This window comes from Musca domestica, unplaced genomic scaffold, assembly GCF_030504385.1.
Source record: "Musca domestica strain aabys unplaced genomic scaffold, Musca_domestica.polishedcontigs.V.1.1 12, whole genome shotgun sequence".
In the NCBI taxonomy this organism is placed as follows: domain Eukaryota; kingdom Metazoa; phylum Arthropoda; class Insecta; order Diptera; family Muscidae; genus Musca; species Musca domestica.
In genome coordinates this window covers 4720071-4733685 of record NW_026712155.1, presented here as the reverse complement: position 1 = coordinate 4733685, position 13615 = coordinate 4720071, and the positions used below count along the sequence as shown (strand labels likewise).

The following is a 13615-nucleotide window of genomic DNA, read 5'->3' as shown; positions in this document are numbered from 1 at the left end:
AAGAAATACCAATTTTTTAAACAATTCCGTGAAAAAATGTGGAGAAAATCAATCAAAACACCGGCTATAGGGAGGTACCTTTACATGAGAGCTATACAAAAAACGTGGACCCATTGCGAACTACAAATGCCAATTTTTAGTCAAATCCAAGAAAAAATGTGGTAAAAACTTTCAAAATACCAAATATCGGGAGGTACCGTTACATGAGAACTATACAAAAGCGTAGACCTGTACATATAATGTTTCGCCACATCAGTTAGGACCCATTGCGAACTACAAATACCAATTTTTAGAAAAATCGGTGAAAAATGTGGCAAACATCATCAAAATACCGATATATCTCATTTTCCAACTATCCTAGACACAATGCAAATTGTTCTGCCAAAATTTTGAAACTCTACGTCAAATAATTTCGGCTTTAAATCGACATAGAATTTTATGCTAATTATGAATATATATACTTTATGGGGTCTACGACGAATATTCAATGATGTTGCAAACGGAATGACAAAGTTAATATACCCTACTTTTCCAGTTAGAGGGTATAAAAATACCTTCAGATCCAATGTATTTAAATATGTTTGTTGAATCCACAAACATACATACCTGTGCCATTTGACCAACATTGTTTGCCGAAACTTTACTTTTGTATTCAGAAAAAACCAAATGATTTCAACTTAAAGGAATTATTTTTAAACTCGTTAAAAACGACTCAATAACCGGTTCGCAGAAAGCTATACAGGTTTCAGACAAAAGAAAAAACTTTGTTAAACCATTATTGCAAGCCAATACTTTTATTAGATATCAAACGTATAAATGTTTATTTTATTCAAAAGAATTACACAGGACTACAGGAACAATACAAACTCTTTATGAAAAGAACCAAATTACCGACGATAATCGATAACATCAAATTTTCATGTGCCTATACTTTCGAAAATTAACGAAATTTTTCAGTAAGTTATCAACAAAAATAAAGTAGTCGCCAAGACTCACCTATAGAAACAATTGTTATCCTTAATTACACCCTTTACATGAAAATGTTGAGTTATCGATAATTGTCGGTGACTACAAAAAAGGTTACAGTGGATTGTCATCTATTTTTGACATTTTACTAATCTTCCTTTAACGCACTTTCCTAAACCGCAGCTCTCTTAGAAGAAATTTATCACATATCTCTCCCCCTCCCTCTCTCGCTCTTTTACTATTAAAAAATGTGATAACACAAAAACAGTAATTTATTGTTTCATTTCTGTGAGTTTTCTTGGACTCACCAAATGAGAACCATATGTCCCCACTACAAACAAAACTGCAACGGTCGTAAATGTTTGTTTATAGAAAATCCCCGCAAACAATAAATGTTAATAATATTGTGATGAGGATAAGGCATTGTTATTTGAAATATATACATATGTAAAGCTTTCATTAAATACAACGAATATGAGGGTAGAACGGAACACCTCCAATAAGCTACTTTGTAATAAAAACATTTATAAACTAGTACTTCCTCTGGTAATTCACTCACCCGTTAGATTTATTGTTTATGAATTATGCTTCCCACTGAAACTAATTCCCGTCTCGCCTAGCTCACGTGAATAAAAAAAACAACTTAATTAGCAAGACGTTAACAAAGTCGAACATTGACATGTTTATCAACAACAACGAGACAAACGTAATTGACATGATTTGGTTTTTGATCAATGAGAACTCATTAGTTAGGTAAATATGTAGCTAAAAACATTTTTTTTAATTTAATCATTTCCAAAAACTTTAATACTAATACAAAAATTAAACAACAACTAGCTAGGAGCCGGAATGAGAATTACAATTGTAACCAGAGGCCAATGAACTGCTCATAGATAGCTGAAAATGTCATTGGAACCATACAGGCTGAGATGAATGAACTGCAATCAACTTCAGACTGCTGCCAGTTCTAAGTCATCGTCCAACAGCTGTTAAAATTATTCCAGTGACAGCTCATTATTTTGTTTACAAGCGTACAAAAGCATTTTGGTGAGAATTTCACAGAAAAAAAAGTAATTCGTAATGGAATTCAAGAGTGATAGTGTGATTTCTTTATATTTGGTTGGCTATCTTTAGACCATAAGTGGCTATCTTTAGACCACTCCAGCATTTAAATGTGAATAAATCTTTGGTGTCTTGTACCATTGCTCGTTACCGTGATACTGGTAGCGTAGCCCGACGTCTAGAAAGTGTACGGAAGAAAACAGCAACATCAGCAGAAATGGTTCGAAAAGTAAAGAAGCGATTTGATCGAAACCCGCGTCGCAGTGGCCACAAAAAGGTTCGTGAGCTGAACATATCGCAATATTCCATTCGGCAAATATTGAAGAATGAGCTCGGGGTAAAGCCACTGAAATTCCATAAACTGCAAGAACTTACACCGCAACAGAAAGAAAATAGACTCAAAAGAGCTAAAGAGTTGCTTCGCTTGGCCGAAAGTGGTGAACTGCCGAATTTGGTTTTATTCGATGAGAAAACATTCGTTGTCCAGCAGTTTGTAAACTAACAACATGATCGCAATTAGCACGCGCCATCCAAGAATTGTTTCAAAACGAGGTTCCTCGCTTCATTTCCAGCGCACAATGGCCACCAAAATCTCCGGATACCAATCCGGACCTGTGCGGACAATTTTTCCTCATAGGCTGTAGTATCCATTACGAACTTCAAATGCCAAATTTGAAACATTTCCGGTGAATATAGTCAATAAAATCTCCAAAATACCGAAAATAGGGAGGTACCATTATATGGGGCTATAACAACACGTGGACCTACATGGCCCATTTTCAAAAATAATAACAATAAGAAATATACATTTGTTAAAAATGTTATCAACCTACTTCATATCGTTCAGAAGCAAGAGTGATTTCCACACATGGCCCATTTTCAAAAATAATAACAATAAGAAATATACATTTGTTAAAAATGTTATCAACCTACTTCATATCGTTCAGAAGCAAGAGTGATTTCCACAGAAAGATCATGCTGATCAAGAATATATAGTTTGTGCGGTCTAAAATGTATATCTCGAGGTGTTACAACGAAATGACAAACTTTATATACCCTCCATACTATGGTAAAGGGTATAAAAATAGTAAACGATATAAGGGGAGGGGTTTTAGTCATGGTAGAAGAACACAGGTAGATGCAACAACGCTAAAATCATTGATATGTTAAAAAAATTAAATGTCTTTTCAAATATGAGTAGATTTTTTTATTTTTTTTATACGACGTCATTTGGAGGTTATTATAATTCGCGTTTTTCAACAATTTTTACAAATTTAAATAATTTTTCATTCAACATTTTCAATTCCAAAATTGGTTTGACAGTTCATTGTCCCAGCAGCTGTGTCGATGCGTCTACCTATATTATCCTACCATGAATACAACATTATGTAAATCTCTTACTTTATAATTTAAATTATCAATTGATTGATTAATCGAGACGCGCAGTTATCATACCCCGTCAAGCAACGCAGCCACCAATTTTCTCTAACCTTCCACAATGTTCTTTAAAAAAAAATAAACCTACACACCTTTTTCCCACATAACAACTCGGTTGATTAACACATATAAATCATACAACAACAACCCCCAATTTTATTATTTATTAAGTTATCTTCGAAGAAAACGCAGCAGCAGCAACAACAACAACGGCTTTGTGATTGATCATAAAAATATTGATTTTCCAAATTAGCGGATTTTTTTTGTTTACAACAAAGAATTCATCAAATACCTACATAAATATGTTGTTTAAGGAAGTTGTCAAGTAAACTTCAAATACTTTCCAACGCTGTGTTGACATTTGGGCTACCTTGCCAATGGAATTGACAAAATGTATTAGATAAATTATTAATAATTGCCAAAGTAAATAGATATTTTATGAAAATTCCATATTTTCGAAGAAAATAAGTTCAGCATGTACGCGCAGTGTTTAAATACTTTAGATGGCGCCATGGCAGAAGAATACAGGTAGATGCATCAACGCTTGGGAGCATTGATATGTCAAAAATATTTAAATGTTTTTTCAAATATAAGTAGATTTTCATATACTTTCACATACTACGCCATTCGGAGGCTATTATAATTCGCGTTTTTCAACAATTTTTACAAATTTAAATAATTTTTCATTCAACATTTTCAATTCCAAAATTGGTTTGACAGTTCATTGTCCAAGCAGCTGTGTCGACGCGTCTACCTATATTCTTCTACCATGGATGGCGCTATAAAAAAGTGATCATTAATGATTTATTAAACGTTTTTGCAACGTCATGTAATATTTTAAGTCGATTATTAAACAATGATATTTGCGGATGTGTTGTTGTCACGAGAGCATCGATCATTAAGGAGTCGGTGAGAAGAAGGCTACCTCATTACGGAGTAGAACAGATTGCTTAAATTTAAAAAACAATCAAACATTACCTCATTGAAGCTGCTGTCCGTTTCTCCTGCCGCCGCCATATTGCTGAAGTCACTTGAGCTGTCACTGGTGTGTGTTCATTAATCCTTTAACAGCTGATGAAATCAATACAAATTGCATTATAAACACAAGAGCTTTTAAATATTTAATATTTTGAACTCATTTCCTTGGCACATTCCAAAATGATTCATTAATATTAACTGATAATATTCATAATTTTCACACATTTTTTTCAAAGATTTTCATTTCGCTTTGAGATTTTCTTCCCCTTAACCCATCCGGCAATGGGTTATTTCGGACTCACTTTCCCGTTTCACTTAAAATTCATAACTGAATTTTAAAGTAATTTTTTCTTTTTTTTTCTGCTTCTAACAAAAGAATGCCACAAACATACATACTCATGCTCATGTATATGCACACGATTTTCAATTCATTTCAAATTCTCCACAAATCGATCAGTATTAAAAACAAATTGAATATAATATTTTTTTCGGCAATACGTCATAAATAAATGGTTGTTTTTTACGGTACGTAATTGTTTAGAGAGCGAACAAAAAAGAAAACAACAAACAAAGATAAACCTCAAAAACAACAATTCGCCAGTTCGACCACTTAAAATTGTTTAAACAAAAATAGGATCTAAACAAATGAAGACCGGCATTCAGTTCATCTGGGGGCAATTTTAATATATTCTGGGGCATAAAAAAATTTTTTTTCGTATTTCAAGTTAAATATTTTTTGCAAAGTAGTAAAACATCTTGTAGAAATTGGATATATCCCAATTCCACCAGCAAATCGAAAGGCAATTATCAGCTATTTGGGGACGTGGACTTGGACCAAAGCTAATATATCTTTGTAATAGCGCATTTACTCTACTGAAGGTTAACCCAATGGGTTAAATAGATCGAGTGGGTTAAATTTGTGTGTTTAGATACGCCCTAAGGAGGATTTAAATGTATTTAAATGTCGCTCAGCTGATGTTTGTTTACATATACATACACAACCAAAAGAGAATGCAAAAAACAGGCAAAAATTATTGGTATTTTCCAGAACAGCAAAAATGTAAAAGTTTTTACTACGATAACCGATTTTCTCTTGATGATATCGAAAAATTGCAAAAATAGTAGATTATTGCAGGTTTTGGACAGAGCATAATTGTTTATTCAATATTGCCAACAATATTCAATTGGTTTTCTTTCTCATATTTTCAAAGTGTCAAAATTTTTTAGAATGTATTACCTTTAAAGAAATCTTGGCTGTGACGAAAATATTGGAACCCTGGTACAAAAAAAGGTGAAATATACTTCCCAGCTGATTAATTTTTTTAAGTGTGACCGACTTCTGACAATTTTGTGTATGTATTTGTTGTTTTGAAAAATAAAAACAAAATATTTCAAAAATCAATGATTGGAAGAAACTTAAATATTAACCAGATTTGCTATGGAATTGAAAAATTGAACACTTAGGATCATAATTTTGAGAGAACATTCAGGCATTTTATTCATCTTTCGCCCTATTTGACTCATTTTAGAAATGAACAAAAAATATTAAATAAATAAAAACCACTTGTTGCCTATAATTTTGAATAATTCTGACAGGAAGCTGGCATAGACTCAGAGCTGCATTTCTGTAGTTTTACGCAGCTTTTCTACCTCCTTGTTGTACCATAAATGGAACATGTGCCTATGGGGGATTTAAATACAACTCAGATTCAAGACAATTTGAATCATGTAAATACCAGGTTACACGTCTAGACGTGAGGAGTTTAAATATATTCCCGTGTAAATGTAGACTTCGCATATCATATACAATTTTTGGTGTAAAGGCGCTATTAAGGTGAGAATACATAAAAGGCTTTTATTTTGGAGTTTTAGGTTGAATTAGTTCTATTTTGGTCCATAATTTATACTTGTTCACCGTACGCTTCTTTGTTCTGTGTAATGTTTATCGTATTTTGCCACGGAAGAAATGTTTTTCTTTTTCTATCAAAAGAATTTGCAGTAGAAATTGAACGGGAAACGAATTATTCGCTCTTTTATCTCATTTTATTTTGCAAGCGCAATTCTACGATTAAAAAATCGATATCCTTCCCATTTTTCACAAATTTATACACAATCGATTAATTTATAAACGATTTGGACAACCCTACTAACATTCAACCTATAGAGCCCTAACGTAATCGTGCAACGGCGTTAAAAACTACATCGGATTGTATTTTTGTGCGTGGTGTCGGAAAAAATTGTGTAGAATCGAAAACATTTTTATATTAATTACAAAAAAAGTACTTTTCCACGTTTTAATGCTTAGAATATAAACAAAAATGCCGCCAACAATCAATGGAGCTCCACCGCCAAGCGATAAAAGACCTCAAAGGCCAACAGAGCGAAAGTAAGTTTGTGTTGTTATTCTCTGCACTGACATTTTCTATAATGCCTCATTTTTGCCACTTTCTAGATCGGAAATTATATGCCGCGTAAAATACGGGAATAACCTACCCGATATACCTTTCGATTTGAAATTCCTGCAATATCCCTTCGACAGCAATCGTTTCGTTCAATACAATCCCACCTCGTTGGAGCGGAACTACAAATATGATGTTTTAACTGAACACGACTTGGGTGTCACCATAGATCTCATCAATCGAGATTTATATCAAGCCGATCCATATGCTCAATTGGACCCCGCCGATGAAAAGTTATTAGAAGAAGATGTTCATACACCTCACGATTCGGTGCGTTCCAAACAGCATTCACGCAGTGTCTCCTGGTTGCGTAAATCCGAATATATTTCCACGGAACAAACGCGTTTCCAACCGCAGAACTTGGAAAATATTGAAGCTAAAGTGGGTTACAATGTCAAGAAATCATTGCGCGAGGAGACATTGTATTTGGATCGTGATGCCCAGATCAATGCAATTCAAAAGACATTCAGTGATACCAAGAACGAGATCACCAAACATTACTCCAAACCGAATGTGGTGCCAGTGGAAATTATTCCATTGTATCCAGATTTCAAGAACTGGAAGTATCCCTGTGCCCAGGTTATATTCGACAGCGATCCGGCACCGGCTGGCAAAAATATTCCCGCCCAGTTGGAGGAAATGTCTCAGGCTATGATTCGTGGTGTCATGGACGAGAGTGGAGAACAGTTTGTGGCCTATTTCTTACCCACTGAATCGACACTGGAGAAGAGACGTGTTGACTTTGCCGATCAAGTGCTGTACAAGGATGATGAAGAGTATGAATACAAAATTGCCCGTGAATACAATTGGAATGTCAAGAGCAAGGCTTCAAAGGGCTACGAGGAAAACTATTTCTTTGTTATGCGCCAAGATGGTGTCTACTATAATGAACTGGAGACACGTGTACGTTTGAACAAACGTCGTATGAAGGTTGGCCAACAACCAAGCAATACGAAATTGGTTGTGAAACATCGTCCTTTGGAGGCGAATGAACATCGTATGCAACGCTATCGTGAACGTCAATTGGAACCACCGGGTGATGACGATGATGAAGAAGAGATGGAAGAGGAGGAGGAAGAAGAAGAGGAAGAGGAGATTCAACAAACCCCAGCTCCCGATGATGGCAAGGACAAAGAGGAGGAACAAATACAACGTGAGAGGAAATCTCGTTCACGTTCCAAATCGGCAAAATCGCAATCACGTTCCAGATCAAGGTCACGTTCAGGTTCTGGATCCTCAGATAGGTCGCGTTCAAGATCGAAATCTGGATCAAGATCCGGTTCTGGTTCTGAGGGGTCACGGGCTTCCTCACGATCCCGGTCTAAATCACGTAGCAGATCAAAATCCAAGTCAAAATCGAGATCAAGATCACGTTCCGCCTCGGGATCGCGTTCTCGTTCAAGATCTCGCTCACATTCGGGCTCTCGTTCACGTTCGGCCAGCCGCTCACGTTCACGCTCCAAATCTGCTTCTAAGTCACCATCCAGGTCCCGTTCGGGCACTCCCCATAGTAAAGCCGGCTCCAATAAATCTGGATCTAGATCACGTTCTAATACACGGTCACGATCCCGTTCTAAGAGTGGCTCGCGTTCTCGTTCACGCAGTGCTTCGGGCTCAAGATCGCCATCACGTTCGCGCAGTAACACACCATCAGGCTCGGGAACAGCATCAGGCAGTGGAAGTGGTTCAGAAGCCGAGGATTGAGGGAGAAATTATACAATCGGATAATGGTAATTTTATTGTAGACTCTTATAATTTTATGATTTTGAAATTTCAATATAAATCTTTCAAATTAAATGTAATTATTTTGATTTATTTTTGTCGGGCAATTCAATGGAGACGACACTCAATCGGGCTGAAGATGTTTGCTTTAACTCGGACATTTCCGATTGGGATGATCGTGAAGTAAACATCTCTGAAAGAAACGCAATTTTTGTTCTCAATAAATAAAACAAAATATTTTGAATGTGAAGAAGCTAGCTTACCCTTGGATGAAGAGTAAGACATCATGTCGAAGGATGTATCGCTGCGCCAAGAGACAGAGCTGCGTGTCTTTTGCATCATATGAGGCATTTTAAGGCCCCGATCTAAAATTTGGCGAGCTACCTTGGGTCCAAGTTCAAAATCTCCATAGGCAATTTCACCCAATTGATTGAGGACGTTTAGATTACGTTTTTCCATTTCCCTTAGGTCCAAGTCTTGATCAAATAACCTCAAGAATTCCTCGCTAATGGCCCTTTGTTTTATGGCCTTTAGGGCAGTTTTCAGTTCACGTTCTGCCCTTGTTAATTTGTTTGCTTGGTCCTGTAACTCTTTTTGCAATTTAGCAAGGAAGTCTGCATTTTCACATCTAGGAGGAAATACTTATATTGTATTGAAGTTGCATTTTAATAGAAAATGTGGGATTACCTCTTATTAGTTTCTTTTGTTAGTAGTTTCTCCAGTTCATCCCTCTCCTTGTAAGCTTCCTGTATCTTTTGTTCCAAATCTTGGAATTCTTGTCGCAGATTTCTCAGGGTATTCAGTGATGCACAGTAGTTGACTTGCAATAATTTTAACTCTGCACTGGCCTCCTCTAAACGAAATTATAAATCACTTTATATTTTTTGCCTAAAAAATGGTGTATTTACCTCCATCTTGAATTTTTTGCATTTGTTTTCGATAGACATCGTTGCTGTTGTTCAACAAGGCCAGGGTATTTTGTAAGGCCTCTATTTCTCGTTCCGCCTTGAGAACTCTTTCATTGAGCTCATTGCCCTCATCTAAAAGCATTTGTTTTTCCTGAGCTGTTTCCACTCGCAATTGGGTTGCCGTAACCATCGTACCATCCTCATTGACGCCCAGCAACTTTGTTGTCAACTCAAAACGGGCCTTGACTGCATCAATGTGCTTCCGTCTCTCGGCTATATCCGCCTTTAGAGTACTCACTTCTTCCAGCTGATGCTTACGTTTCAAATTCAGTACATCCATTTGGCTTTTTATCTCCACCATACGATCTCGAATGGTTCGATTCAAATGCATACGATGTTTAGCCAAATTATAGGCACTATCTTCACATTTGTTAATTTCTTCCTCGAATTCATTTGCCCGCATCTTCAGAATACTCAGTTCAACAATTAACTCCTGATTACGTTTGTTTTCTTCTTTGATCCGCTTCAGACCACCTTCGCAGTAGACCTGAGCCTCTTTGATTTTAAAATTAACCGCGTCCAGTTGGGCCATATCTTTGTTGTAAGTTATGGTAAGTTTCCGCATATCATCTTCAAGTTTTTTATTCTGCTGTTGAGTGGCCTGAACGCCTTTTTGTAGTTTGCTGTTACGTTCTTCAAGTTCGGATAAATAGAATTGATTGCGTTGCTCGATTTCGGGATCAATGCAACTGCCTTGTAAATGTAGAATTCGACGTTCTAATTGCAGGATTTTGAAGGACTAAAAGGAAAAACATTGGCAAAAAGTGGAATTTTCGTACTCGTATCGGTTATGCTACGAGTGGACATTTTTTGTGAAAATATTGGAGGGACTTTAAAAATGTTTTGCAATTGAAAACCAGTAAGGAAAGGTCAAAAGTCTGGCAGGGCCGACTATGTGCGTATTTAGTAGAGCTCACGTAACAAAAACGTATATACAGGGTGAGATAAAAAAACTGCAACAATGTCAAATGCCATCATTTTTTAATTTTATTGAATAAAAGCAAAAATGTCGGAAATAGCATTAAATTTTAGTATAAGTTGAGATTTGTTCGAATTGGTCTCCTTTGGCACGAATTATGGCCTTAAAACGGCCAATGAAACCGTCACACGCTGTACGAATGTTGCTCTGCGGTATTTTGGCCCATTCCCCGCGAAGCGCTTGCTTGAGGTGATCGACACTTTAGTATTTTTTAGTGCCAACCTTGCTTTTCAAAATACTCCAGACACAATAGTCCAACGGATTGGTATCCGGAGATTTTGGTGGCCATTGTGAGCTGGAAATGAAGCGAGAATATTGCGATATGTTCAGCTCACGAGCCAATTTTTCGCCACTGCGACGCGTCGCTTCTTTTACTTTTCGAACCATTTCTGCTGATGTTTCTGTTTTCTTCCGCCCACTTCCTTGACGTCGGGCTGCGCTACCAGTATCACGGTAACGAGCGATGGTACGAGACACAAAAGATTTATTCACATTTAAATGCTCTAACGATAGCCTCTTGAGGTTTTACAGTCAAATATTTTAACAGCTGTCGGACTTGGAAATGACAGCTGTCTGAAATTGGTTACAGTTTTTTCATATCACCCTGTAATTCCGTTCGAGAACTACCTCAACATCCTGGGGGTCAGATCCGATAAAATGAAAAGTACGAACAAGGTCCTCAAGGAGCTAGCCGGCAACACTTGGGTGCGGACAATGAGATCTTGTTTACCTCTTATAGCGCTATATGCCAATCATCTATGTGTCCCCAGTGTGGTCTACGAATAAAATTTCTACGCAGTGAAAGAGCATCCAGACCTGCCAGAGTATTGCCGTGAGAACTGCAAGTGACGAAGGTCCGTCCTTCTCGTACCATCATGTGGTGTATAAAACTTCTTCATCCAGGCGTGTTAGGAAGGACTTTTTTGATCTAAATCTTGTTTAATTGCCCTGCCAATCCTACCCCATAAAAGAAGATCTTTGATTACAGGCCACGAAAATAGCCGATTTTTTGAACCTGGACTTAGAACCAGATTAGCAGTAATCATGTAGAGAATGTGTAGCTGTTACAACAACAACATAAGGCGACCAACTTCCAATTTAACGATATCTGTCATCAATCAAGAAGGAGTTTCTTCCTACTTACCAATTCATAGTTGCACTCCGTTTGTTTTCTCAATTCCTTTTCGGTGGCATCCATGCTTTTTACAATAGCCGACGTTGTTGATAAAATACCACGATTATCCACCTAAAACCAATGGCAAATTATAATTACCACCACTTTTATAAATATTATAGAACTCAAAGTCCATACCGTCAATGCCAAACCTTCTTCGCGGAATTTAACCAATTGTAATTGTGAACGATAGATCAAACCATTGATGCGATCTGTTTCTTTATTGACGGCCTTTTGGGCACGATCTTCGACATCCATTAAATCCTCCAGTGTTTGTAAACGTTGTTGGGCACTCATATTCTTATCGGACATAGAACGCAGACGTTCTTCTAATTTTGTCACAATTTTCTCGGCATTGTCCAATTCGATAATGCGATCTTCTTTTGTTTTCATCGTACGGCGATTTTCCATGCGTTGCTGTTGCACCCGATTGGCAAGGTTTTGCAGCTCTTTTTGGATGAGATCCACCTGTTAAAGAAGTACAAGAAAAATAATTAAAAAAACATCAGGTGAAATTAAAGAAATTTCGGAATACAGATCTAAGTGTTGTTATTATTCTATTTTTCGAAAATCGTTCTTTCCTACTTATGTAAGAAAAAAAGGATCAATATTTAAATGAAGGAAGAGTTATATTCTCAACCTTCCGTATATTTGATTAAACTATTTGTCTTCTGCTATTATTCGAATATATTTTAATTCCATATTTTATTTCTTCTTCTTAGCACTAACCTCATTAGTTTTCAATGCCACAGCATCGATGAGTCTCTGCATCTCCTCCTTCATATCAGATGTCTCAGAATTCAGCTGTTCTATAGCAGCCTCGACTTCACGATTATTTTCGATGATTCCATTTAATTTTGTATCCATGTCCTTTAGATCTCTTGCCGTCTTGTGGGCCTGATTGCGCAAATCTATCAATGCCATTTCACTATTGCGTATATCCTTTTCACGTTGTGACATTTGACCTGCTGCCAATTTCCATGTATCCACCATGGCACGGCGTTCTGCATGTGCGGTACGATACAAATTGGCAGTACACTCCAAATTACATTCCAGGGTCTTTTGCTCGTCATACATGTGTATGAGCTTTTGACGACACTTGTCGATTTCGGCATTTAATTTTTCACGTTTTTGATTCTGCTGTTTGGCTCGCATCTGATCGTCCTTGTAGTACATTTCGATGAGCTGATAACCCTTACTACCATCCTCCGTGGCTTTGCGCCATTCGATCAGGGCTGTTTTGGCCCATTTAATGCGATTCGTTAAATTGTCAATGTTCTGTTTGCAGGTACACATTTCCTCTGGAGAGCATAAAATGATGAATGAAATCGTTTTAAATGAACGCTCCTTGTGTGCAACTTACTTTCTGTATGTTCAATATGTTTCCTGGACTTCTTCCATTCCTTGTCCGAATTTCTAAGATCCACTTTGAGTTTGGAATGTTCTCTCACAGCAAGTTTGTATAGATGAGCCTCTGTCCTTACATCAGTTTGATAGGCATTCAGAAGTTTCTGAAAGTGATTTAATTTTGCAAAATGGGGCTAGGAATATGGGTCCGCAAATCTTACCAAATTATGATTAATTGTGATTTCGGCATTTTTCGAATGTTCATGAAGCTTCTTAAGACGTTCTTCGGTTTGCTGTTGATATTCCAACGTTTCCTCTTTCTTCTCCTCTAGCAGACGTATTTCATTCAAAAGCAGGCGATTTTCCTCATTGGCCATGGGAATTTCAGACAGTGAATTCCAATTCATTGCCTGCATGGCCTTGCGAATCATTTCATCATCCATGTTTGCGGGTTTTGGGGAAAATATTTTGAAATTATTTCGATTTCTTTTTTATATTTTCAATGTTTTGAAGCAAGGTAGAT

General features: G+C 36.8%; 3 protein-coding genes across 3 annotated transcripts in view; 1 reads left to right on the top strand and 2 right to left on the bottom strand.

Annotated features, from left to right (window-relative positions):
• LOC101891605 (organic cation transporter-like protein) overlaps positions 1 to 4552 on the bottom strand; it is a 99228-nt gene extending 94676 nt beyond the window's left edge. Inside the window, exon 1 of the mRNA XM_059118108.1 lies at positions 4444 to 4552. Coding sequence (XP_058974091.1) covers positions 4444 to 4482 — 39 coding nt within the window. The 5' untranslated portion in view covers positions 4483 to 4552. The remainder of the gene's footprint in view (positions 1 to 4443) is intronic.
• A 2122-nt stretch (positions 4553 to 6674) lies between these two features.
• Positions 6675 to 8704, top strand: LOC101891885 (RNA polymerase II-associated factor 1 homolog). Its single transcript, XM_005188184.4, has 2 exons — positions 6675 to 6829; positions 6896 to 8704. The coding sequence occupies exons 1-2, from the start codon at positions 6762 to 6764 to the stop codon at positions 8604 to 8606; spliced, it is 1779 nt and encodes a 592-aa protein (XP_005188241.2). The 5' UTR covers positions 6675 to 6761; the 3' UTR covers positions 8607 to 8704.
• Positions 8615 to 13615, bottom strand: LOC101896655 (coiled-coil domain-containing protein 39). The gene is made up of 9 exons (XM_005188213.4): positions 13314 to 13615; positions 13109 to 13256; positions 12475 to 13046; positions 11884 to 12213; positions 11716 to 11817; positions 9533 to 10331; positions 9312 to 9477; positions 8888 to 9252; positions 8615 to 8817 (listed from the first exon to the last, which is right to left on the bottom strand). The coding sequence occupies exons 1-9, from the start codon at positions 13533 to 13535 to the stop codon at positions 8705 to 8707; spliced, it is 2817 nt and encodes a 938-aa protein (XP_005188270.3). The 5' UTR covers positions 13536 to 13615; the 3' UTR covers positions 8615 to 8704.

What these genes read in the sequence shown, in the direction of transcription:
- LOC101891885 (XM_005188184.4), top strand. Translation starts at nt 6,762, where the DNA reads ATGCCGCCAACAATCAATGGAGCTCCACCGCCAAGCGATAAAAGACCT. An exon ending in CAAAGGCCAACAGAGCGAAA is followed by an intron (nt 6,830 to 6,895) that starts GTAAGTTTGTGT and finishes GCCACTTTCTAG; the next exon opens with ATCGGAAATTATATGCCGCG.
- LOC101896655 (XM_005188213.4), bottom strand. Translation starts at nt 13,535, where the DNA reads ATGGATGATGAAATGATTCGCAAGGCCATGCAGGCAATGAATTGGAAT. An exon ending in TGGCATTGAAAACTAATGAG is followed by an intron (nt 12,214 to 12,474) that starts GTTAGTGCTAAG and finishes CTTCTTTAACAG; the next exon opens with GTGGATCTCATCCAAAAAGA. An exon ending in GCAAAAAATTCAAGATGGAG is followed by an intron (nt 9,478 to 9,532) that starts GTAAATACACCA and finishes AATTTCGTTTAG; the next exon opens with AGGAGGCCAGTGCAGAGTTA.